General features: G+C 41.6%; 1 protein-coding gene across 8 annotated transcripts in view; it reads right to left on the bottom strand.

Annotated features, from left to right (window-relative positions):
* SORCS1 (sortilin related VPS10 domain containing receptor 1) overlaps positions 1-25980 on the bottom strand; it is a 437156-nt gene that overhangs the window by 183955 nt on the left and 227221 nt on the right. For all 8 annotated transcript variants that reach the window (XM_079976044.1, XM_079976045.1, XM_079976043.1 and 5 more), the window contains exon 4: positions 10367-10525. In XM_079976044.1, the coding sequence (XP_079832170.1) occupies positions 10367-10525 (159 nt within the window). The remainder of the gene's footprint in view (positions 1-10366; positions 10526-25980) is intronic.

Raw genomic sequence — 25980 nt, 5'->3', positions numbered from 1 at the left:
CACACACATACGCACACAGAGAGAGAGAGAGAGAGAGAGAGAGAGAGAGACAGACAGACAGACAGACAGACAGACAGACAGACAGAGATCTTTTTGAGGGGAAGTGTAAGTAACATTGAGAAAGCAAAGGTTAGCAATGGACATGTTTCTAGACCTCAGCTTGGCCATTGGACTTGTCTGCCAATTTCCTTGTGAGATTTCAGTAGGAGAGTTACCAACAAATATGACATTGATCACAAAATATAAATGCCACTCAAGCTAGGCATTTTTAAGCCTTTAACTCACATAAATGGATTGACCATGAAACAAAATGTGGCATGTCAAATTATATCTAGTAAGTACTGAAGCATCACAAATATGGCTTGAACTAACAACCCAGGTAAATTAAATATAGTGTTCTCAATTGGGGGGCTTTGTCAGATGTTTGCTATGTGGGAAGTGCCATTATGGATTGGGAGCGAACAGGTGGACTGGAAGTAAGAAACAGTGATGTCAATCAGGCTTTTGTTCCACCAAAATGGACACTGACATCTTTTTTCCTTCCCATTCCATTCTATTGCTGCTTGATAGGCAGAAGTGCTGCTTTTGTTGTTGTTGTTAGAAGCTTTTACTTAATACAACGTATTTGCTCATGTAAATCCTTCCTCCTCACACAATCTTTCCCCCCACCCAGAGCCTAAATATTGATAAATCCCCATTGCTGCATCAAACTGTATAATGTGCTTACCAGATGCTAAAAACACTTACAATTTAGTGGAAAATATTTTTTTGGCAGACAGCAACATTTTGATATCATCATCAGTTTCTTTTCATTCTTCTCCAAGGACAGAAAGTGAATTTCAGACCAAGCAGAAACTGAATAAAAAGTCAGGGTCATATCTCCCTGTTCCTTAGGGAATAGTCTTATTTCTTCCTTTTCTACTCTCTTTCCTATATTATGGAGAAACTTGTATTTCAGATAGACATATGGCCTGGATTCTCAGTGACTGTAAATTGTGTCCCCACTTGGCATGCGGCACACTCTGCTCTCCATGAGCACTATAGACGACTATTATTTAACATTTACTATTCATGAGCTGTACAGAATGAAGACATGATGTGTTCTCTGCTGGGAAAGTTATCGATCAAAGGACACAATCCTCCACCACATTTTATATATAATGAATTGGTGGGTGGGTGTGAATAGGATCTGTATAAGATCTTGCATAGCCCCCCATTCATTTCCATGGGATTTATGCATGATTTATTGGCACACTGTACTCAAAGTAAGGTGGGGAAGGGGAGGTCTGAAAAAGATGTACATTTTCTGTGCTGTGGATGAGTACAGAAGAAAAAAGTATAATGTACAGTCAAGTATAAATATTTGGTCTATATGCCTATCTGTCTATATATGCAACAGGTTACATAGGTCAAGAAGCAATTATGGGTACAGAATTCCTCAAATAGGAAGGGATAGGATGTGCTTTTTGGTTTTTAGTAAACATATAGCATTCTGGGTTGACCTAAGTCCTATTTACATGTTACTCTCAAGTTGGGCATATCCATGTTGACTTTGGGAAGGGGTTGTGCTTTTATCACTTGTCCACACCACTGGGTCTTCTCCATGCAACAAGAATGTGTGCACACAGTTGTTTGCAGAGAAATTCACATGCACAACCACTTACTTGCATGCTGAGGTTGCACAAGTTTTCATGGAGGCCTCACATTCAAACAGGTATTCATGCATCAAAATTTATCTGCAGACAACCACACACAACACACAGTTGTTGCAGTGAGAAAATCTGATAGTGGAGTTAAAGGCTAGAGATTCCACCTGTCTGGAATATTTCAGTTAAGTCAGTACCGTACTTAGGGCAGGACCATCCCAATGTTGTTAGACTCCAAACCCTATCGGTCCTAGCCAGCATGACCAATGCACAAAAATAATGGGAGTTGTAGTCCAGGAACATCTGGAGATTTGCATGTTCCCCACTCCTGATTCAGCGCAACTATCTAGAAGGAAGTTCATAGAAGTCAAGTTCCCCATTTCTTCCACCCTGTACAGCCCCCTTTGCCCCTGCAAAGCTTATCCAGAGGGTATTGGGGAGGTGTCTGTCTGATTCTAGATGGTTCTGTCCTCCCACAGCAGTATCCCTGGGTACCATCCCACATTTTTAGGAGGGTCTCTTGGTTATCTGTAGAGGTTTTCTGGGGCAACCAGGTGGCTAATAGAGGGGGGAGTGAAGATGAAATATCTGTCCATGAAATTTCTTCTGTACACATATCTAAGGATCCAAGAAATATTCTGTTATTACCTCCTCTTTCCTGACCTAATTGGCAGTTCTGCCAAACCAAACTTTGATACCTCCACAGTTGAAAGATTCATTAATGTATAAAATCAAATGAATGTAGGGGGAAATCCAAACACTTAAAATAGTACCAAGAAATTTGTCACACAGCACAGAAGCTATCAATATCTTTCCCTAGCTACCTAGGAACTTATTTATTTATTTCTCATGGAAACCACTGATAGCGATAAAACCTTCAGATATGCATCTAGAGGAGAAACAGTCATTTAAAATGTACTAAGATTAACATCCCGGCAATTAGTTTTCCTGTGGTGTCCCTTTACAATCATCATTAAACATGTTCAGGGAAAAGTATCTTCAATCAATGCTCTTTTCTCAAATGCTTCTCTTTTCTTAAATATAGTGGCAGTTTGATTCTCCTTTCTCAATGCATCTTCATCCTAAATGCTATGTATACAAGTACAAATTAAAAAGAACTTCATCTAGCACTACTTTTGCACCCAAATGTATATGAATCTCTGACTCGGCTATCAGCCCTACCATAAGCAGTAGCAGCCCCAAATACTCAAACTGCTGGGCTAGATCAGGCTATCTCATTTAACAGTCGTCAGTAAGAGAACCCTAGCAAATTGACAAGCATGATATACTGGGATAACATCCCTTGTTGTTTATCCCCATTATTCAATACTGAAAACTAAACAAGAAGACTGCATTGTAAGCTGTCATGGTTCTTATACATTGATAGATCTGTCCATTGATAGATCTTTCCCCAAGGATAAGAACCAGTGTACATACTATACCTGCTGCCACATGGAAAATGCATAAAATAGCACACTCACAAGCATATTTAATCAGAAGTAAGTCCTACAGGGTTCAATGGATCCTACTCTCTAAGTAGGTGTAGGATTTCAGCCTTAATCACTTAGCCACAGAAGGATTGTCATCAAAACAAAACAAAACAAAACATGGTGAGCCATGCAATGGCTAGACAAGTGGTGGGACCAATTTTCTCCAGATCAACACAAATGGTTTGTAGTAGCATAGAGGCAATTTTGTGGTAGTGGTGAGCCATTGAACATGACAGACATCTTATCACATGGAGCAGCTTTTCTACAGAGAAGTCATTTCCAACTTAGCATCCTCTAAGTGGCCTTTCCCAACTCCTGATTCAGCGCAACTATCTAGAAGGAAGTTCATAGAAGTCAAGTTCCCCATTTCTTCCACCCTGTACAGCCCCCTGTGCCCCTGCAAAGCTTATCCAGAGGGTATTGGGGGGTGTCTGTCTGATTCTGGGTGGTTCTGTCCTCCCACAGCAGTATACCTGGGTACCATCCCACTTTTTAGGAGGGTCTCCTGGTTATCTGTAGAGGTTTTCTGGGGCAACCAGCTGGCAAATAGTGGGGGGAGTGAAAAGGAAATATCTGTCCATCTGTCCTAGGGCCACAATTCTTGTCAGCCCTAGTCAGCATGGAACATCTGGAGGGCAAAGGGTTGGGAAAGGCTACTGTAGAGTAAATGGAAAAAGCCGCCAAGGAGCTATTACCAGGTCGGGCAGAAACTCTTAGAAAGCTTTTGAAGAGGTAGCTCTATCATGAGGCCAAATGAGGCATTTGCCTCAGGCAGCATGTGAAGAGGGTGGCAAATTTGTTGCTTTGCTTGTTTGCCTTGCTTTCCCCTTCAACCACCCAGCTAGTGCCATCTGCCTAGGTGTTGTTGGTTTTTTTTAAATTATTATTATATTTTATTGGATGCTGCCCAGAATGGCTGGGGAAACCCAGCCAGATGGGTGGGGTATAAATAATAAATTAATTTTTAAAAAATAAGTAGAAGTATATGGCACTCTGGAATCATTTCATGCTGTCCAGTATGACCCTCACTTGCTCATCCCTTCTTGTTAAATGCTTTGCTACTTCTAACATGGCACAATACTGGCCACATCTCAGTCTCTGGCTCTCCTTCCCCATTGCCTCACTCAGGTCTGGGGGATCCTTCAGAGCAAAGCATTATGGGTAAGGTGGCCCAGAAAATTGCCTGCACTGTCAGTTTTCTCACCGTCATTAGAAATCCTTTTTAAAAATTAGTTAAAAACTTTAAAGTTACTAAAGTAACTTTTGACAAGTTTTGTAATAATGAATAAAGAATAGTTAGCCACTTCCTGGCCATCTTGTCCAGAATGCCTGCCCTTCCTCATAGTGTAAAAAGGGGGAGGAGGCAGATGCTGAGATATGGCCAGCACTGCTTCTGTGTCAGCAACAGCAACACAGTTAAGGGGTAAGCCAGGGAGAGAGGACAAAGAACGGGCTGAGATGCCTGCCTCAGGTAGCACAATGTCTCATGTAACCACTGGACCACATTCCAAAGGATCCACCCACCAGTTACTCAGAATGATGAAAGATAACATTCTGGGTGAGCTAGAATCAAGCTCTGCAGCAACTCCATTAAAATATATATGTTTCCTTTGTTCTATAAGTTAATGTCCTCCAGAATTAAACGACTATATTTCTGACATTTTTTATTTCAGTTCTTACTTTGGAATCTTGATAGACTGTTTTAGACTGTTAGAGCCATCAGACTGTCTGCCGTGGTATCATCTGTTTGCCCCCCCCCCTCTTCTGTTTATTAGGAGTTGTTCTTCTATTCCCTACCTCTATCTAGTTTATTTTTTTTCATTTATTTTAATATGTGTCCCAAAACATAATGTTTAGTGAGGTGTGTTAAGAAAACGACTGATGGATGCACTCTGAGGGCACACTTTATGACCTAGTTTGTACACTATAGTTTATGGGCAAATTAAAAGAAAAATGCATTCTATCAGTTGTACCTATTGCAGAAACTCATAAATGAAGGGCAAGGCAGCAAAAGACAAGGTATACATATATTTCTCATGGTTCAGTCTCAAGAAAAACAACAACACCTCACCAAGCTCTAAGACTATGTTTGCCGACTGTAAACTTAGTGACATAGAGGCAATTTCTCAGCTGCAATCATTTCCCCATCAAAGACTAGCAATGGGGAGACCATCTGGATCCAATACAAAATTAATAATAAAAAGTGATTAATTTTGCAATAACAACAGCCAGATGGTTAGAATTAGTTGCAATTTTCAGGCCGGGTGGGGTGGGGTGGGGACCTTCTTCAGACCATTCTCCCTGCTGGGCAACCTCCCGGGGGGAACTGGCCAGCTGGGATGGGGGGGGGGAATCTATTCCGTTCACATTTAAAGCCAAATTTACCAAATTTGCACTCTCCGTAACAATATGAGAACTGAAAAATAATAGCCATCCATCAAAATCTGCACTTGTCTGTGATGCATATCAGGGGGAGATGCACATGAAAATGAATCAATTAGTGAAAAGAAACAATGCATTATATTAAGGGAAATTAGAATCATAGAGTTGGAAGGGGTTCTGGGGGACATTTAGTCCAACCCCCTGCAATGCATACAAGACTAATGGCCATGCAGTCTCTGCTTAAAAACCTCTAATGAAGGAGAGTCCACCACCTGTCATGCGAGTCAGTTCCACTGTCAAACAACTCTTAGTGTCAAAAAGTTCTTCTTGGTGTTTAATCAGAATCTCCTTTTGTGTAACTTGAACCCATTGGTTTGGGTCCTCCCTGCTGGAGCAGGAGAAAACAAGCTTGCCCCATGCTCCATGTGACAGCCCTTTAGATATGTGAAGATGGCTATCATATCTCCTCTCAGTCTCCTCTTTTCCAGGCTAAACATACTCAACTCCCTCATCCTTTCCTCATAAGGCTTGGTTTCCAGACACTTTTAGCATCTTGCTTGCCCTCGTCTGCACATGTTCCAGCTTGTCAATTATTCTTCTTAAATTGTGGTGCCCAGAACTGGACACAGTACTCCAGGTATAGTCTCACAGATATTTCTGTGCATGTATATTAAATCCAGAGCAGCTGACATCCATGTGAGCCATTTCCCTTAGTCCTCAATGTACTACATGCATGCATGGGAACTTTCACGGCTTCACCTGAAAACCAGTGTGATGACCCCATACTGCATTTTCTGGGCATCTTCTTGCACATTAAAAATCCCAAGACAACACCCATTCATTAGCCTCACTTAGAAGATTAATTACAATGACCTACTTCTGTTTAATCTTGCTAAATTTCATGCAGTCAATTGCACATTGAGATTAATGTTATCTCCCCACAATGCCCAATGCTTTGTTTGGACTATTACATTTTAAGTTATTTATTTCTTGATGGTTTCAGCAGATTGTACTGTATAGGGTTCAGTTTATGTTGCTCTCTACAGCTCAGAAGAATAACAATGTAGCATACATACCTGTTAACCTGGAAAACTGAGATTGAAACCGTAATGAGGGACAGTTCTAATGGGCAACATTTACCCATCACATTAGCCAGTCATTAAAAGGTTCTCACTATACTTGGAGAACTACTATTTGTTATTCCTTTTTCCACCCTTTTGCATACCTTTCTCTCTGACAAACACCAGTTTACATAGGTGAGCAATTCCTCTGTCAACCTTGATTTATAAATGCATCTATTTTAAAGGTGCTTATTCCCACCCGGAAGCCTGATGGATTCACAATGCGAACTTTGCCCATCATGGACAGCTATCCAAGTACACCCTGTTTGTTCTCTGTCATAGAGGATGTTCATTGCTCAGGTTATAAAGCCTTGGATTGTGTCTATCATGGAAAACTAGTTTACATTTTAAATAGTCACATAAATACAAGAGCTCAGGTGTTGAGGTAATGGGTCTCTTAGAATGCAGTGAGTTCACCTGCTACACATAGGGGAAGGAAAGCAGATAATAAAATGAAGGTTTATCCTTTTAGGTGGAAGAACCCAGCTCGTCCAATGTATATCTGGACCAGGCCATAAACCAGATCTAGATGTAGAGATTGTATTCTTAGCTCAGGATGCCAGTGCTTTGAGCTGGACATCTAACAAACCAGTATTATTTCCCTTGAACAGGCACATCTGTCAATCATAGTGAGAGGAGCCAATGTTGTATAAGATTGTGCAAAAAATCCATTAATTTCCCTGTTTACTTGGCTTTTTAAAATTACCCTATTCTCCTTGTTGAGAAATGATTTCCTAGGTTTGATTTCTTAGAAACATAATTACATTTCTTTGCTATTTTGTCAGACATCTTGTTTCTTTTTGTGCTTTTAAATGACAACTTGGAAGGGAGTTAGACAAAAGTACAAACAGTTGCCTCTTCTGAGGGAATAAAGTCCATCATCTTTCAAAACAATATGTACAGTGTGGTTCTTCTGCAAGGGCAAACTTCATCATTTTGGGGTGGTTAAAATAGAAATCACTTAACCTTAACCTCCCCTTGTGTTTCGTTTGCAGGGAGTCTGAAAACAGGTGAAATTACATTCCCCTTGGTAAATGGGCAATAATAGATTAGCAATGAGCAACGCAACTGGGACCTTATTTGAGCTACAATAAAGCTTAGTTGACTGGAGAAAAAAAGTACCTGGCCTCAAGAGGGGAGGGAAGAGAAAACCTTAATTAAAAATCCATTTAATAATACTGGACAGCAAGAATTTGAGATAATGAAATCACAGGTACCCGAAAACTGAAGAGAGAGAATGGACCTTAGAGCAAGAAAACTACAACAAAGAGAAGGGGAGAAAAACAACTGGGAAGGGATACAAAATAACAGACAGACACACATGCAGCCGGAAGGGGTGGGTGGGGACTCCGAGAAGCGTGTGTGCAAACTTGAAAGGAAAAAAAGAAAGAGAAAACAAAGGGAACCAAAAAAAAATAATCAAAGTGGATGTTGCCTGTTGGAAAGAAGAAAGGAAACAGAATTAAAGGGAACAAGTAAATCACATGGAAAGCCCTAGAAATGAACAGAGGGAATGTGAAATGCCCTAATACTATAAGGCCTGCAAAATAGCAACCAAATTAACACAAACCATGAAGAAAAGAAACGAAAAAGAGTGGAATGAAAACACATTGATTGAAGTATTGATTTTAAATTGCTTGTTTGGAAACAGAAAGGGATTGGGAAGGATGCCAATAGTGCATTGGTCTTCTAAACATCCTTGTCTCCCAGGCAGATCTCACATGGCCATGTGATAACCAAAGGTTTTATGCTTTTTTAAACATCCCTCCCCTAGTTATGGTGTTTGAACTTCACTGGTGGAAAAATTCACAGTGGTTAAAATCTAGACCTGTCTGTCAAAATGAAAGACCTCTGCTATCTTTCCACCCACTCCCCGCTGGAGCTCAGGGCGCTGCCTGAGTCAGCTAGCAAAGTTCTCGTTTCAAAGGGAAGCAAAGCATTAGCCTTGGTATGAAGTAGAAACTAAGTAGGACCAGGTTAGCTGAAAAACTAAGTATGAACAGCCTCAGGTTTAAATATCTTCAGGAAAAACTACTTCGCTCTATAAGACGCACCAGACCATAAGACGCACCTAGTTTTTGGAAGAGGAAAACAAGAAAAAAAATATTCTGAATCCCAGAAGCCAGGACAGCAAGCGGGATCGCTGTGCAGCAATCCCGCTGGCTGTCCTGGCTTATGGGATAGCCGCGCGCAGCCTCTCCCGGGCAAGGGGAGCCTTCATCCCCTGCCCGGGAGAGGCTGCGCGTGGCTAAGGCTTCCCCAAGAGCCGTGCTCCCTTTAAAGAGTGTGCGGAAGGGCAGCCCTTCTCCCTCCTCAGGGAAAAGCCCCCACACATGCTCCACACGGCTCTTTAAAGGGAGCGCTGAGCAGAGCCTCCCGCTTGCATTCGCTCCATAAGACGCACACACATCTCCCCTTCCTTTTTAGGAGGGGAAAAGTGTGCTTTATAGAGCAAAAAATACGGTACTTTGTCTGTCCGATCAATATGTGAGGCACATCTGACAGAAGCTCAAAAGAGAGCTTTCTTGGTGGCTGTTCCCAGGCTCTGGGACATCTTATCAAGGAAGGCCCAGCAAGTTTCATCTCTGGTGACCTCCTGCCAACAGGCAACAGCATTTTTATTTAGGCAAGCCTTTGGCTCATGAACTGATTTGGAAGTGTGCTGAAATTGGTTTATAAAAACAAAATTATTTTTTGTGATACTTTATTTAACCCAACAACTTATTTTTATTAGTTTTTAAATGTGTTTTATTATATTGTTGCTAGCTCCATTGAGCACAATTTCAAAGAAAGATGGAACAACCAATCATGGGGGCAGCTTCTCTATGAGTGGTTCCATGTATAAATACCAAGGATAAGCACAGAGGTGACAATAAAAACCCAATGCTGAACTATAATGCACTACCATTGAATTCAGGCTACTGTCAATATCTCGGATTACTGCTGCCACTGTGCAGTCTTTGGAGTAAGTCTTTGGAAGCCCTCGCTTCCAAATTGGTTGTGATGCCTTCCCAACCCCTTGCACAACATGCACAGAGGGGATCGGGCCCTACTTTGTAAATTGCAATACAAACTAACTTAATCTTGCCCCTCCTGGTCTAAACCAGCACCTCCTGGATGTTCTGTAACCTTGGATTGCATCAATGGTGACAGTGACCATCTGCTAACAAAGATTTCAGTCCATTTCCAGTAATGTGTCCATTTTGCATGTGTTCAATCATTATTCCACCCTGTTTCTTCATTAACTTGTGATTTTTTTTAAAAAAAAAAGAATTATGAGTACAAATTTTAATATTTATTTTGTCACAAACGCACATGTAAATAATATTTTATCTATATGTAGCTTCTCCTAAAAGATGCATTTTTGCTGTATTGGATTGTATTTTTAATGCATTGTATCTGATCTGTGCATTAGTCTAGGATGTGTAAATTAGGCCAGTACACTTGTGAACCAAACTAAATTCTCCTCTGTTCTTATGTACCACTAAAATAATCGGTTATTTTATAATTTGATATTAAATACCACAATTTCACATACTTAGTACATCAAATGTTAACCCCAGTTGCCATAAATATCTGCAGGACTATGCACAATGCTTTAGAATTCAACCTGTGGAAATGGGAAAGAGGCCTGTGGCAAGAAACATTTCCTTAAATGACTTTCAAACCATGCCTGCAGGAAGTACCATGTCGCTGACCAAAAACAACACCCCCTGCAGATACTAACCTTCTGATCCTGACTATAGGCCAGAATCCAATCCTCCTGTTTGGGATGGAAGAGCATGCTGTGGATGTAGAAGTTCAGACGGTATTTTTGATAGGTGGCGCCTTCATCAGAACTGATCAACAGGCTGCTCTCAATCTCAGGGTCAGTAAGCAACATAATCTGTAAGGATCAAGCAGAGGAATACTGGAGTTTAGGATGAGGATAGGCAAAGAAATAGCTAAAACCTCTAAAGCTCTAGGAAATTCTTTCCCCCCCCCCCATGAAAGGGTATTCGTTTTAGTGAGTGCCATGGCTGTGCAAAGCAACACAAGCAAAGCAAACAAGTTGATACAAAACAAAGATGACCTTCTCAAAGGCAAAGGGATTTTACAACTAAACATCCTACTTATCAGAACTTTTCCAAATACTTTTGTAATCCGTTCTAAGTTCTTAACTGTGTTCAGCATTGCTACAGTTCATTGTAATATTGGTAGTGAATGGGATAGGACAGATGTGCCCTATAACTGCATTTTGAGCAGGAGCTCAACAGTTTTGCATTACAGAAAACACTGCTCAGTTTTTGTTTGGTTTCTACCGAACCCCCCTATTCTTTCCAAAAGTGGCATCGACTGAGTAAAATACTATGCCACTGAAAAAATGAAACTTTGAGGTCACTAATGTAGTGTTACTAATTTAGAGACAGAGCACTGTCAACTGGAAAAGCAAAGGTTAACTTCTCTTCCTCTGAGATTTCACTCATTCATTAACACATGAGCAGCACAAGAAAGAGAGGGCTGTCATCGTGATGCCAAACACATTGCTCAAAACTCCATAATGAGGGTAAAAGTGAGAGCTGAGAAGTGTCTTAAAGTGGTAAATAAATAATTTAAAATATATATAGCAGAAATTGGAAACCGTGAATGCAGACATTAATGTTTTTTGGGCGATTTCATGGTAGTCCTACATACACTATTGATATGGATAGCTGCTTGTATTTCCAGAGTGATTCCTAGTAATATAGGCTACTGTGTCACTATCAACTACTTGACATGCCTACTGTCTTTCTCTACAACAAAACCGGTTACATTCTCAAATGCAGGAACTTTTCCACAGATCTGGACATCATTCTAAAACACCCAAGTCAACTTGCTAAGTGAAAAGTATTTCACTCTCAGCACTTGAAACCCTGGAACACAAACAAAAGTTTATCCTCCTTCACTGTGGAACACTGCCATTGTATTGTTTCTCGTCCTTCCCCTGGCCAAGTGTTATTAAAGTTTCCCAAATCTCACTCCTCACTCACAGAAATAAGACAGGATTCAGATTGGATCAAATGAATCACATCAATGACAAAGCTGTAACTGGTCATTTTAAAATGGAGAGACTGGTTTGATCTGCAGGACTGAGAGTCGGTATATAGAGGGCACTGGACTCTCACTCTTCTATGCAATGTCTCTCCAGAGCTGTGTATACATCAGGGTGAAAATGCACACAGTTTGCACATATCTGACCCATATGATTTTATGCTGGATTTCCCCTCCTCACATTATCTGAAAATCAGGAAGATCTAAATTCAACAGGGCAAAAGCGCAGACAGCTGCTTGGATGAGGAGACCATGTGGATGATGTGAAAAAGCATGCACAGATGGGATATATAAAATCTACATTAAACTGCTGTGTACACCCCACGTCCTTTCTGTCTTTCATCCAGGTTCCTCTACTATTTTCCTCTCTACTTTGAAACTGGTCATGTCAGCCCATCTCATCACTTAATTCTGCTTTCAGGAATCCGGATAAACAAAGGAGAAGTATTTTAATCCGACCGGTGTCATTTCATGTAGCTAAAAATATAAAGACATGGAGCAGAATCCACAGAGGTGAGATGCATACATGGGGCAGAAATGCACACGCAACCAGAACTGCAGCACTTTTTTCTGGCAAAGTGGCAACTGCCTTTCCAAATGAACAGCAGATTGTCTCTTTGGCAGTGAGAGCTACTATGGCACCAACATAAAGCCTTGGCTATGCATGCTCTCTGCTCTCCTGCATGCAGATATCAGTTCTTTGGATTTTGGCCACAGTTCATTGTGCCAGTGTACATGCCTGCGAATATGCAATGCACTGAAACAACTTTACATATCTGGCTTCTCTAGGCAGAAACAGTATGAATGGTGCACAAAAAGCTCCCTCAGCAAGATGCACCCATTGGCACAGATATTAAATAGGCATATATCAGCATGACTTCTTGTTGGATGATATATCAGCAGTGCCAATATTCAAAAAATGAACAGACAGATGGTTGAGTAATTCCATTACCTAAAACAAAATTAAAACTGATGCATATTAGTTGTTTGCTCAGCCCACCCAACCAAGTAATTAGCATATTTGTCTGCCTATTTTACACTTCTTTTGTATAGGTATGCATGCATGGATATATGCATGTCCATGCAAAAGCAGGCACACATGTACAGATATAAGTGTCATGAATATATTTATTGAGTGACGTGAATTTTCTATATTTAGTCTTCCATTTATATTATCTAATAGTGTCTCCATTCAGAATCTGTGGACTGGAAATTCTGTAGCAGGGGGCAAAAGCAAACTGCTCCAGATATCTAATCTAAACTGAAAGCCACCCACTATAGCAGTCAGAATGCTCAGAGTATGGACATCTGTGAGACCTGGTGAAATCAGTTAAGGTATATAGTTCATTGCATCATCATTACAGATCGTGGCAGAAACTTGCAGTCAAGTAAAAGCCACTGAATCTTGTGATAACATAAAGGTAAAGGACCCCTGACAGTTAAGTCCTGTCACAGACGACTCGGGTTGTGGCGCTTAACTCACTTTACAGGCCGAGGGAGCCGGTGTTTGTCCGCTTCTGTAGACAGTTTTTGTGGATCATGTGGCCAGCATGATTAAGCCGCTTCTGGCGAACCAGAGCAGGGCACGGAAACGCCGTTTAACTTCCTGCCGGAGAGGTACCTATTAATCTACTTGCACTTTGATGTGATTTTGAACTGCTAGATTGGCAGGAGCTGGGACCGAGCAACAGAAGCTCACCCCACTGCGACCAGCAAGCCCAAGGCTCAGTGGTTTATACCACAGCGCCACCCTTGTCCTGTGATAACATAATGACTAACAAATAAGGATGGCATAAACTTTTCTGGACTCATATCTGCTTCATCAAATGCATGAAGTGGTGTGCAAAGTTTGATGGTTATGCACATGGTTGTGAAGGGAAAATAGTTGTCAGTGGTGAGTTCAGAGGAAAGTGAAGTGTAAAAGCTGAGGACCGTACTGGTTACATTAAAGTTTTACTATATACAAAGTCATTAGTGATGTTTATAACAACACAAACCATTCTCAGCCATTGAGGATGCTTCAGGTACCCTTATTTATTTGTGACAATCCTCCTACTGTTTGTAGTAGACAAGAACATGGGGCTGGGTGAGAAAATAACCAGGCACACCCCTTGTCAGAAAGAATGCTTAAGATAGAGCCCATAAAAAATGGAATTTGGTAAGATTTAGGACTCATCCAGACTTTTGTGTTGTGTTTCTAGGCACAAGTCTGTGTCCAAGCAGGGGTTTTTCTATCCTGTGCTTTCCCTGGGGGGATATTCCATGTTTTACTATTGAATTGGAGCAAACAGCATTTGGGTTTCTTTGAGGTTTTGTAAAATACAGAAGTTAATATTTTGAACTTGCATCTCCTGACTTATGAGAATCACCCCATTCTAAAGGAGGCACTAAAAGGAAGTCTGCATGAGCCTGAAATTGACCAGACTTCAGAAATCTAGTAAAGAGGGGTCACACATGTCAAAACCTCCTGTAAGTAAAAGAAAAATAGAGAACAGGAAAGGTTGGGAGGGTGTTTTATTTATTTATAAGATTTCTTAGTGGCACTTTGCCATGAGGTCCCTGGGTCAGTTATGCTATTATATACAGTCATTAAAAACAGATAAAATTGTTAAAATTATAAAACAAGTAAAACTGTTCAAAATGGTCCTACCAAGCACAAGATCATAGCTGTCACATTCCAAGGTAAAGAAATGCATCTTCAATATACAGCAAAGCTATACTAAGAGGATGCTAGATGAGCCTCTGGGGGAAGAGGTGTTTAAGTGCTGTTGACAGAGAAAGGCCTCTTTCTTCAGAAATATTTGCAGGTAAATTTATGCAAAATTATGCTCAATCCATTGATTAACAGGTCATATGATTAGTTAACTAATATAATTAATAGCCCTGCCACAAATTCAGGGGAAGGGGCTGACTACATGGACTATATTTCTTTTCTAATTCAATCATATGCAATCCTGTATGCAGGAAGGCTGAAAATACTGAAAGACTATGGTAAAAACAGTGTTTTTTTCTGGGGGGATGCAGGGGTACACATACCCCTAAAAATTTGTGCATCTAAGTTTGGTCTTATTGAGGGGCAGTATTTCAAAATCAGTAGGAAAATGAGAGTACCCCTAAACATTTTTTTAAAGAAAAAAGCACTGGGTAAAAACAAACAGAAACAAAAAGGGGTAAATATTTTACATGAACAAAGCAAATTACTCTATCAGACATTTTGCTCTGGCTTTTGCCACATTTGCTGGATACTGGCTGAGAAAGTAATTTCTGAATTATATGCTGCGCTGCTAATTGATAGTAAGCACTTCCCAAAGAGAGTATAAAGCAACATGAGTGACATCTGTCACTTTGTTAATGATCTAGTTTTATGCGCAGTCATGCTGTAATAGATGAAGCAAATGATAGAAAGTTTGGGGTTTTTTTATGTTTGGAAATTTTCTTTATTGTGATAATTTGTGGCTATAATTCTATGCATGCTTGAGTTGCAAACCAATGGGTACTTTCCTCAGAATGACTGTACCTGAACATAGATCAGTATATTCAACTGTGAGTATACACTATATTTTTGTGCTTTTCATCTTCTCATCTAAGTTTGCACAGGATAGCAGCTCAAAAACTTGCATGTACAGCATGGAAGTCTCCAGTTAAAGAAGCATTTCAAAAGGAACATCTGCTCAAAAGGAACAGACCAAACAGGAAGGGAGGAGTACATAGCAACATTATATAGAAAAGGTGTGTGCACTTGCAAAAAGATCCATGACTCAGAGCATGGAAGGCAGATTGAGAGTATGGGTAAAATTGGTAGGAGAGGGAAACAGTGACCTTTCTGTGGGTGACCAAGCCAGACTGAAGACTTGAATGATGCCTTCCTACAGCAGATTACCAAACATTGAAAAAGGAGATAGCTAGTAGTCATGGGAGACTTCAGCTACCTCCAGGGCCTGATGAGCTGCGCCTAAAGGTACTAAAGAACTTTGTGGATGTTTGACAAAGGAAGTCTCACTGAAATAAATAAGGCTTAGGTTAGGGGTGGATACAGAGCTGTTTCCCAAACTTGGGTCTCCAGTTGTTTTTGGACTACATTTCCCATCATCCCTGACCACTGGTCTTGCTAGCTAGGGATGATGGGAGTTGTAGTCCAAAAACAGCTGGAAACACTGATATAGTGGAATCTAATGTAGCTTGCATATGTGCTTTTCCTTTACAGAAATTGTGCATTCTTTTCTGAGTTCTGGGACCCTTTCCAGTTGCTTCACGATGGAAAGGAATACCCAAGTGCATTTGGGGCACAGCTATGGTGAGAAGAAAAACCATGGGACATAGTATGAGTGTATAACTAGGTGGAATGGGATCTTTTTAAGAACAAGGGCATTTGAGAAGTATATTGTGAGAGAACATGTTATAATGAGCCATATAAGTCTATGAACTAGTCTCCCAGAGGATGTGGATATACGATTCAGTGTTTATGAGGCTTAATAAAAATAAATGGAGTAGAAATTCCTGCAGCTACGGATCTCCCTGTCTGTGTAAATCCCTCATTCCCCATGGGTTAAAACCTACTCAGCAGCTGTCTTGCCATCAGTTCACCCATCCTCACAATGTTCTACAGATAATGAACTCTGTGTCACCCTGGGCAAATCTCTTGTTAATAATCTTGGCACCATCCATGCATACTCCAGCCAGGTCCGGCCATTTTTATGTTCACTTTGTAATGTAGTAAGTGATGCCTCCAGACCTTGTTGCAAGGAAGGCTGCACTGGTACAAGGAGCGCTTAACCTCTTAGTAACTAGAAGAAGATGCCAAAGACTGTCCACAGAATATTGGAAATAGCAGCATAGGCGCCGACTCCATGGGGCCTGTGGGGGCCCGAGCCCCCTCAAAAATTCGTTTGGGGGGGCTCTGCCCCCCCAATAATTTAAGAAAAACAAAGCCACTCCCGATCTAGAGAGGGGGTGGGGTTGCGGGCTCTCGACCCATCAACAATCTCGCAGGGCTGGCGTCAGCCCCGCGAGAAGCGGGGATTCCCCCTAGCTCATTAATATTCACCGCCCACGGCGGCAGCCAATCGGCTGCCGCAAAGGGCGGGCCCTCACAGGTTCACTTAAGGTCGGGGCAGCCCGGGGCTCGCCCCTTTCGTTCCCCCAGCAGCAGCGGTTTGGAGGTCTTGGGCCCCCCCCAATATTTTTTATAAGTCGGTATGGGCCCCTGCCCCCCCCAATATTTTTTATAAGTCAGTATGGGCCCCCGCCCCCCCAATATTTTTTATAAGTCGGCGCCCCTGAATAGCAGGAGGGCAAAGGAAAGGGGTGCTTATTCTGGGATGATGCCAAGTCCTGCCAATTTCCTTTTTTCTTCTTCAGATGATGAATCCAGCAGCACTGGACTGACGGGGGGGGGGGGAGAGGGAAAGGAAGCAGGATCATGGCTTTCACACACATTCAGAACATACACATGAGCATGAAACAAGAAGGATTCCTACAGGCTTGAAGTGCCTACAGTTTGTATTTATTTACAGTCTGACCCAACAGGGCCAGAACTGTGACCCAACAAAGAGTCGTGCCTTCAGTGAGGCTGGTCCAACTCTATCAATTTCACTCCCATCAAGTCATGGCCAATGCAGCGGTGTAGCGTGGGTTGTCAGCACCCGGGGCAAGGCAAGTAATTTGCGCCCCCTAACCCGGGGCAAGGCAAGTAATTTGCACCCCCTAACCCGGGGCAAGGCAAGTAATTTGCGCCCCTAACCCCTAACCTGCCACCGCTGCCAGCTTCTTCTTGCTGCTGCCTGGGCTGGGGTATTTACGGTAAGGTAGCCACGGCGGCGGCGGCGGGTCCATGTCAGGTGATCTGAGGCGAGTTGCTGCTGGCGCTGCCACCCAAACGACGCCACTTGCCCGGAGGAGGAGGGCAGAGAGGCGAGGAAAATGCAACATGGCCCAGCAGCTGCAACAGCAGCAGCGGCGGCGGGGCTGTGAGGAGGGGCTGCCTGGCGCGCCCTCCGCGGCCCTGACGTGCAGGGACCGCGGCGAGCGCTGAGAGCCGCTGCCTGCCGGACGCCTTCAGCCCAGACGCGCGCACAGCTCGTCGGTTCCGCGAGACATGGGGCTCTGCTACAGCCTGCGCCCGAGGCTCTTCGGCGACTCCGGAGGCGCCGAGCGCCCCCCCCCCCCGATGTTGCGCCCGGTGCGGCCGGCCCCCCCTGCACCCCCCACGCTACGCCACTGGGCCAGTGCTGCAGGCAGGTGGGCTTGTGCACCTCTCCTGGCTTCCTAACGCTGTTCATCACTTTCAATTTCTGAGAGGGGATGGGGAAGGGTGCATGGAGCTCAGTGCAATGCAGGTGCAGAGTTGGCAGTGATGGAGCAGCTCTGCCATTGCGCCCACACTAAGCTCAGCTCCCTGCTGCCTTGCTCCTTTCCTTTTCAGCAACCAACAGGGATGTGCAGCATTGGAAAGACAAGAGAGCAGTGCAGTCAGGGGCATCTTACTCATAGGGGCTAGTGGCGCAGGGCACCAAGTTCTGGAGGGTGTCAGGGAAGAGGCAGAGGCTGGATGCAGCCCCTCCCGGCATTAGCTCACCACCCTCGCCCTCCTCCACCATGCCACGTCGAAGCAGCGCCACGCCTGGAGCCTCTGCCTGACGTGGCCACCACGGCACAAAGTGCTGTCCTCCCTAAAAAAAGGTTGGCAACTCTGGAAAACGGGGGGGGGGGGGTGTGGCGGGCACCGGAGGGATCTTTGCACCATGGCGCCGGATATGCTTAAGATGGCCCTGAGTTTAGTCCTATGCATGGTATCCTATCAGCTGCTATTCCCATTAGAAATTAGGCAGGCACAATCCCTATGGAATTTCAGACACCAGATTAAACCACTTTTATTTCAGGAGGCTTTTGTACTATGAATGTTTTTTCTAATGTTCCTATTTTCTGACGCTTTAATCTGCGTTTTCCATTTTGTGTGTTTGTTCATTTATTTGCAGCATTTATATCCCACTGTTTATTCCAAAGAGATCAAGGTGGTGTGTGTGATTTTTTCCCCCTCCTCCTCATTTAATCCCCACAGTAGTCCTGTGGGCTAGGCCAGGCTGAGAGGCAGTGACTGTCCCAGTCAATGAATGAATCTTTATTTGTGTTGGCCATCAGCCATAGCAATAAAACAACAATATGATATACAAAGAATAGAAAGAAAAAGTCAGTTATATAAAATACATTCTGATTGCCCCAGCTGAAAACCTTGCAAGCTTTACTGTCACCAACTGTCCCAGTGAGTTTCATGGCCAAATGAATACTTGAACCTTAGCCTGCCAAGTTCTAGTCCAATGCTCTATTTTTATTTACAGTATTTATTAAATGTTCTTCATTGAATATTTTCCATCCCAGAGCAGGGAACAAAGTAATAAAGAGAGAAAAACAGCAGGCAAAAACCACAAAATCATAATAAATGGGTCCAATAAACAACAATTTAACAATTCTGCTGTAAGGTAGAAAAAAGAGCAAACAACAATAACAAAAAATAAAAATTCTGATCTTACCAAATACCTAGGTAAAAGCAAGCACAAGACATTCAAACAGATTGAAACAGGTTAAACAACCAACCATCTGAACAGCTCACATCCTATTTTCCACTTATGGCATTCCACTCCCTCTCCCTCTGTCTTTCACTCAACTAGGGCCTCACTCTGTGCCTACAAACTCTCACTCTTTGACTTCTGAGTAACTTAGCACCTTTTGCCCTCTCTCCAACACATCCAGATTCTCACTCTAAGTGGCATGAACTGTTGCGCTGAAACAGCTACTGCAAAAAAGGGGGATAAAACTAATAGGGGGTGGCAATAAGCCACAGCTCTCCCTTCCGTTCTTGATAATAATAATCATAATAATTTATTATTTATACCCCGCCCATCTGGCTGGGTTTCCCCAGCCACTCTGGGCAGCTTCCAACAAAACACTAAATACAATAACCTATTAAACATTAAAAGCTTCCCTAAACATGGATGGAACTCGCAGGCCTCAAGGTCAGAAAGGCTGCCAGGTAAAGACATGCAGATGGATGGACGCTGAACACTACACCACTCTTGCATGTTTCCTTTTTCTGTAAGCTACTTTGAGACATATAGAGAAAAGTGGAGTAATAAATTCCTTAAATAAATAAATACTTAATGAACATAGAGCAGCCTGGGACCTATTGCCACACTCCTGCTCCCCTCCCACATGCATTTTAGTATTCCTAGATTTGTCTTAAAATGGACTCTGAATATTTTGTGAAACAAACAAACAAAAACAAAACTAGCCTTTGGCGTTTATTGTTTTATTTAAAATTATTTCTAAAGCACTTACTACTTAGTATCTCTAAGCTGTATACAAACATGAAAACATAAGAACAGTTAAAATAATAACATAAAAACAGAGAATAAAAAGAAAGAAACTTTGTAATAACAGGGTCCAGTCTTATCGGACAGGAAAAAATATATTCCTTATTTTATGTACGCTACCTGAATTTGCATTAAGTTCTCCACCGGGATGCCAGCCATGGCCAGTCTAATTGTAAGATTGTATCTTCCTGCTTTGCTTTTACTTAACACCATGAATGATAATAACAAAGTGCAATGAAACAGTCTCAAAGAAAAATTGAGTAAGCCGATAGCCGGGTACTATTTCTTTCCATGCTTGATAAATAGTGAGTAAGTAGAATTATACTCCTTCTGGATTTATGGCCAAGTCAGCACAGGTAGATTATGATGGCTTTTCTGCCTCTTAAATACAAAGAACACAGTCCTTTATTAAATAGGGAAGTTTAGAGGTTTTTTTAATCTCTTGACTGTCCCAGCAGAGAGAATTAGTGGGCTACGTAGAAAGAGATTTAAATGAACTCCTTTCTTTATGGGAGATCAAGTGATGCAGGATATGTTAAATCCACTTTTTCCTGGGTTAGGGGAGTACATAATAAGTCTCCTGCTCGACATAAAGTGGTTTTTATTATTGTTGTTGTTTTTAATATATGTCTATTGTGGCATAAATGGAATTGTTAGTTTGTTTAACCCAGGCTGTGACAATGGCCATGTTACAGAAAACCAATTTGTCATTTCTGGATAATAATAAAAGGTGCTATACATTCAAAACAAACATAGTACGAAACTTCAATGCAGTAATGCAACCCAAACATCCTACTTTAGGAAGGCTGCCCATGCAGAAGAAGCAGCTATAACTCAAATTATTCAGAGTACACAGGACCATGAACAATGGATTATTTTTTAATATGACAATCAATATAAAGGGGATTATGTGTGTGTGTATACTGTATAAGAGAAAGCAAGAGAAGCTTGAAAGTGGTTTAAAGGAATGCATGGATCTATTTGCCTAAGGACATGGTAATCCCTGATGAGAATATTTGTGATAGGTGGAACAAATAGTTGGAGACTATGGAGAAACTCATGTAATTATACAGTGGAACACTAGTAACCTGAAAGAACTGACTTCCTTAGACTTGAAAGGATACATGCACTTGCTCTATTTGCCTGATTACCTCTTCCTACGCTTATATTAGCCTCTGGCAGCCACAGGCAACTGGCAGTTTGGTGCCGTCTTCCAGCTGGGATTTAACTTTGGCTTGCTATCACTAACAAATTCATTTGGAAAAGCTGAATCTGCTTTAGTCCTGCATCTGACACAGGGCACTTGTGACTCAGTCTTTCGAAATCTGTTGCTACCAGATGTGGTGATGGTTCAGTCTTAGAAAACATTAAAGGGTAAGTCTATCATGGGCTATTAGTCAGGATAGTTAAAGGGAACCTCCATATCTGGAAACAGTATGACTGGAAGCTGCACTCTGAACATTTGTTAGAAAGGTAGGGTGTATATGCTGTAAAGACACAAATGGATACTGGTAGTTAGGGAGACAAAGGGAGGATGTCTGTTGCTTTCATGCACTAACTGTGGGCTTTCCTGATGCATCTAACTAGACATTACAGTGGTACCTTAGTTTAAGAACAGCTTAGGTTATGAACAACTTGGATTAAGAACACTGCAAACCCGGAAGTAGGTGTTTTGGTTTGTGAAGTTTGCCTTGGAAGCAGAACATGTTCCATTTGTAAATTGAGTCCCCTGCTGCTATGGGAAAAGCACACCTTGGTTTAAGAATGCTTTAGTTTAAGAACGGACTTCCGGAATGGATTAAGTTCATAAACAAGGGTACCACTGTACTGGAAACGCGATGTGGGTGTCAGCATCGCCCTTGAGCCAGTGCCACAAACTGGACTCATCCACTTCAGCCCCAACTAGGCTAGGCGAGCTGGGTAGCACTTCCAGAGACCACCTTCTGCACAGGAACAGGTCAAAGTGCTGTGGACTCACAGCTTAGAGTTGTGAGCACCGGATTCACTTCCACAAGAAGACAGTCGTCGCACAGCAGAGTATAGCAGAGCATAAACGACTCGGAGAGCAGCTCTGTAGAATATCTTCTTTATTCTATCTACAACTATTATACACAACTATATACAGAGCTAAATGAGGTCTAAACGAAAAATGCTGAACTGCACTGAGTGTCTGCAGCTGCTCTTAGCAGCAACCTTATCTATACACACGATCTCTCTCTAACATTCAGTCTCTCTCTCTCTCTCTCTTTGATGTGAGGCTGGAGCAGAATAAGTAGAGAGCAGAAACCGCCCCCTCCTCTCTGGAGAATCAGCAGAGAACATCAGCAGATTCTTGGATATGGGAGGGGTGAAATCTCCTCAGTGGGGTTTGATGGATTCAGGTTCTGGGCTAACTTGCAGGAAAGGGCCATAGCTCAATGGTGGGGCATTTGGTTCACATGCAAAAGATACTGGGTTCAGTACCAGGCAGAACCTCCTATCTAAAACTCTGGGCAGCTCCCAGTCATTGTAGACCTGAAGTATGGAACCTTTTTCAGCAGGAGGGCCATATTCCCTGGTGGAGAACCTTCCAAGGACTGTATGCCAAAGGTGGATGGGCCATAAGCTAGCAACGGACGTGATTTTTACCTTTATACAATAGGCTGCATTCTAGCCACACAAAAGTTAGCTGGTAATATGCACACACATCTCCATCCTTCATCCAGGAAGCGAGAGGCATTATCTTAATTCAAGGGCATATCCCAGAGAGGCAAAAACGCTCTAGCAGAGTCTGGATAAGGACTGGAGAAGGTTGGGGCATAGCTTAGGAAGAGCACCAAAGACCAGATAGAGAGGTCTGAAATGTTGCATTCATCTTACAGGCCTGAGATTCCACACATCTAGTATGGACAGTACTGAAATAGATACAGCAGAATTCTATGATCTATCTTCCTATGATCTAGCAGGGTTTTTCTGACAACTATATGTGGATTTATTGTGTTAATTGTACTGGTTATAATGCCAATGCATCTGTCCCAACTTTTATTCTTCATTTTATACTATAGTACCTGTTGTGTTACAGAACTGTGGCTTTTTGATTGATATATCAGTCTGGCATGCAAATCTTTTAAAAGCAGAAAAGAACTGTATAGTGGGATACTGCTCCAAACTTGGTCACATGAAATTATAGTGCAAAATGCCTGAGATTTTCCAAGCTAATGGGGTTGCAAACATTATTTTTTTCCCGGGAAAGATTAACATGGAAATTTGCACTAAACTTCCACAAAATTCTACTAGGTTTCCAGAAGTGGCTTTGACGTAAAATGTAGAAATGATCAGGTAAGGAAACATCAAGAAGGCAGAAAAAATGTCTGATTGCAGCCTACCTGAATACATGATCATGTAGCCTGAAATCAGCACAAGCTGGTGTTTTTCTTCACTAGCTGAAATGTCTATGTGAATTTAAGTGACCACACATAAATGTCAAGTTTCACATGCCCAATGAATGTGACCAGTTTACCAAAAACGCAGCTCCTTTCAGAGATACTACTCAGCCCAGTTTCTCAACTCACCAATATAGTTGTGTAAACTCAGCCTAAACACAGTCCAATTAAACAGATATAGTGTGCATTAATAATAAAATCATTTCACAGATATCTTGAGCAGCGTACTTGAGAAAATTTCAGATTTTTTCCCCAGTCCCTTATTATAAATGCTTACTTTATGACTGTCATAAATAAGAGCATACATTAACAAGAGATTTTTTTAATGACTCTGGATAGCTTCTTTAACAAGAGACAATTAGTGTGAGATCAACATCGTTCCAAAATAACCTGCATGTTCCCAGCTCTTCTTCTGTAAATTGAAGATGCTTTGCAAAACTGATGCCTTTAAATGAAACAGCAAGCATTTCTTTATAACTGTCCCCCTCATCAAATAGGGTTCAGCCAAGAACAGATGGTCTTGATGGCAATCTGAACATCAGTTCTTTCATGTGTACCAAGGAAATGGATGTCAGCCTATTGCGACATCATAATCTTGTCTGATAACTGCTAGCACTTGAAGGAAGTAGTAACCTTTTGGTATTTTCACATCTCATGTATTCTAAGAAAACTGACATCAGAGTTTGTGCTAGACTTTCTTAGTATAAAGCCAAACCTGAAACAAGTCATATTTTCCCAGTGTCAATCTGCTTACAAAAGGCCACACAAGCCTACAGAAACGGTACCCCCTGGAAAATTTCAGAGCTATGGGTCTGTTTTGATATAATCTTGGGGGGGGGGGGAACTACCTTAAATTTATTTCACGGTGTTCCTACTTCATGCTAGTAACAGAAACAACCAATGTGTTGGATGAAGACATACTTCCTTTTATCTGTCCTGGTGTTAGCCATTTTAGCTACACTGTATATAATTTTATACAGCTCTTAACTTCCTATCTCCTTGCTCACATTTCTAAGCTAAAAGCCCCAAATAGTGAAATCTTTTCTTGCAGGGAAGTTGCTCCGCATGAATTAAAATACATAAATTATCTTTGTTTATTGAATACATTTATATATCACTTGATTATTTGCATTTCTAACTGGTGTATGTAAAAAAAAATCCACAAACATATATATATATGCAGTAAAGATATCGCTTATTACAAAGAAGCTGTTACATATTGTCACCTGCTTTTTATGGGGGTAGGCTGCATGCCAAGACCCTTATAATTCCCTGACCCAGAAAGTGTTATACAGTAATCTAAACAAGGATTCAAATTGTTGAAATAGCCAGACAAGGTAATGGCCCTCTAAGGTAACAAAGGAATTGACTCTGTGCCAGATGGAAAATGGGTAGGCTCCCTCCCTCAACTCGCTAGGATTTGGAATGACAAAGATCAGGGGGGAGAATTCATTTATGTGAGCCAGAAGCTAAAATTCAGTTATGTGAGCCAGTATGTTTCCAGGCACAATTCAAAGTGTTGGTGCTGACCTTGTGGTGGTGTGCAACAATATTTACTTCACTAATTTAGAGACAATGGTTGACAATTACACTTGCCTATTGATTTTAACTCCTTTGCCACTCATTCAGCTAACTTGTTTTGTTTCATATAAAATATGCCAATAGAATACGTAACAGGAAACTTGGCATGAACACCAGGAGAGCTGGAAACATAATAAGCATCTCTTTATTTATTTTTAGAAGATACCACTATCAACCTAGTCAATAAAGTGTTTGGAAACTTAACACGTTTCGACTCATGTTCATGTGTAACTTCTAAGAAAAGCAAAACAAAGTTTCTTCAGTTTTAGGGACATATGATAAATGGGTCCATTTGGTTTGGTTGCAGGAGCTTGTGTCAACTTTATTGACTTTCCACACAGAAAAACGAAAAAAGAAAAACCTTTAAACAATTCGTTTGGAGCATCTGCAAAGGCAACTTGAGTCTGCTGTGAGTAAATGGATTCTGATCACTTCTAGGCACCAGCCTGAGAAGAGAATAATTACCTTTGCTGGGGGTGATGGCTGAATCTTGATTTATCTATGCTTTTCATTCTGACTGAATGTAAACCAATAAATAGTGGTTGGGGCAGGATAACTGGTTAGGAATGAATTCTGCACAGCAGTGTGAAACTTCAAAATTTGGCTTCTGCATTTTCCTCTCACCTTTTTTCACAATTATGAATGAGAGAGAAAATTTAAAAGATTCTTATCTGCTCTATTGAAGGAAAATAACATAAATACATGTACAAAGCAATGGAAAAAAAGGTCAGAAATAAGTCTCCAGAAATAAGTCTGACCAAAGCAGCAATAATTTTGAAGTTTAGAATGTGAGTGAGAGTCATTCCTTATTGAGGTGATTGTTATTTTTTACCACTATTACTGTGATATCACATGCCAAGGTCTGCACCATGGGGGAATTGGGAGCAAGCAAACCATCAAAC

The sequence above is a fragment of the Podarcis cretensis genome (assembly GCF_951804945.1).
Source record: "Podarcis cretensis genome assembly, chromosome: 5".
Lineage (NCBI taxonomy): Eukaryota > Metazoa > Chordata > Lepidosauria > Squamata > Lacertidae > Podarcis > Podarcis cretensis.
The sequence above is the reverse complement of the archived record's forward strand: the minus strand, read 5'-3'. Positions and strand labels throughout refer to the sequence as shown.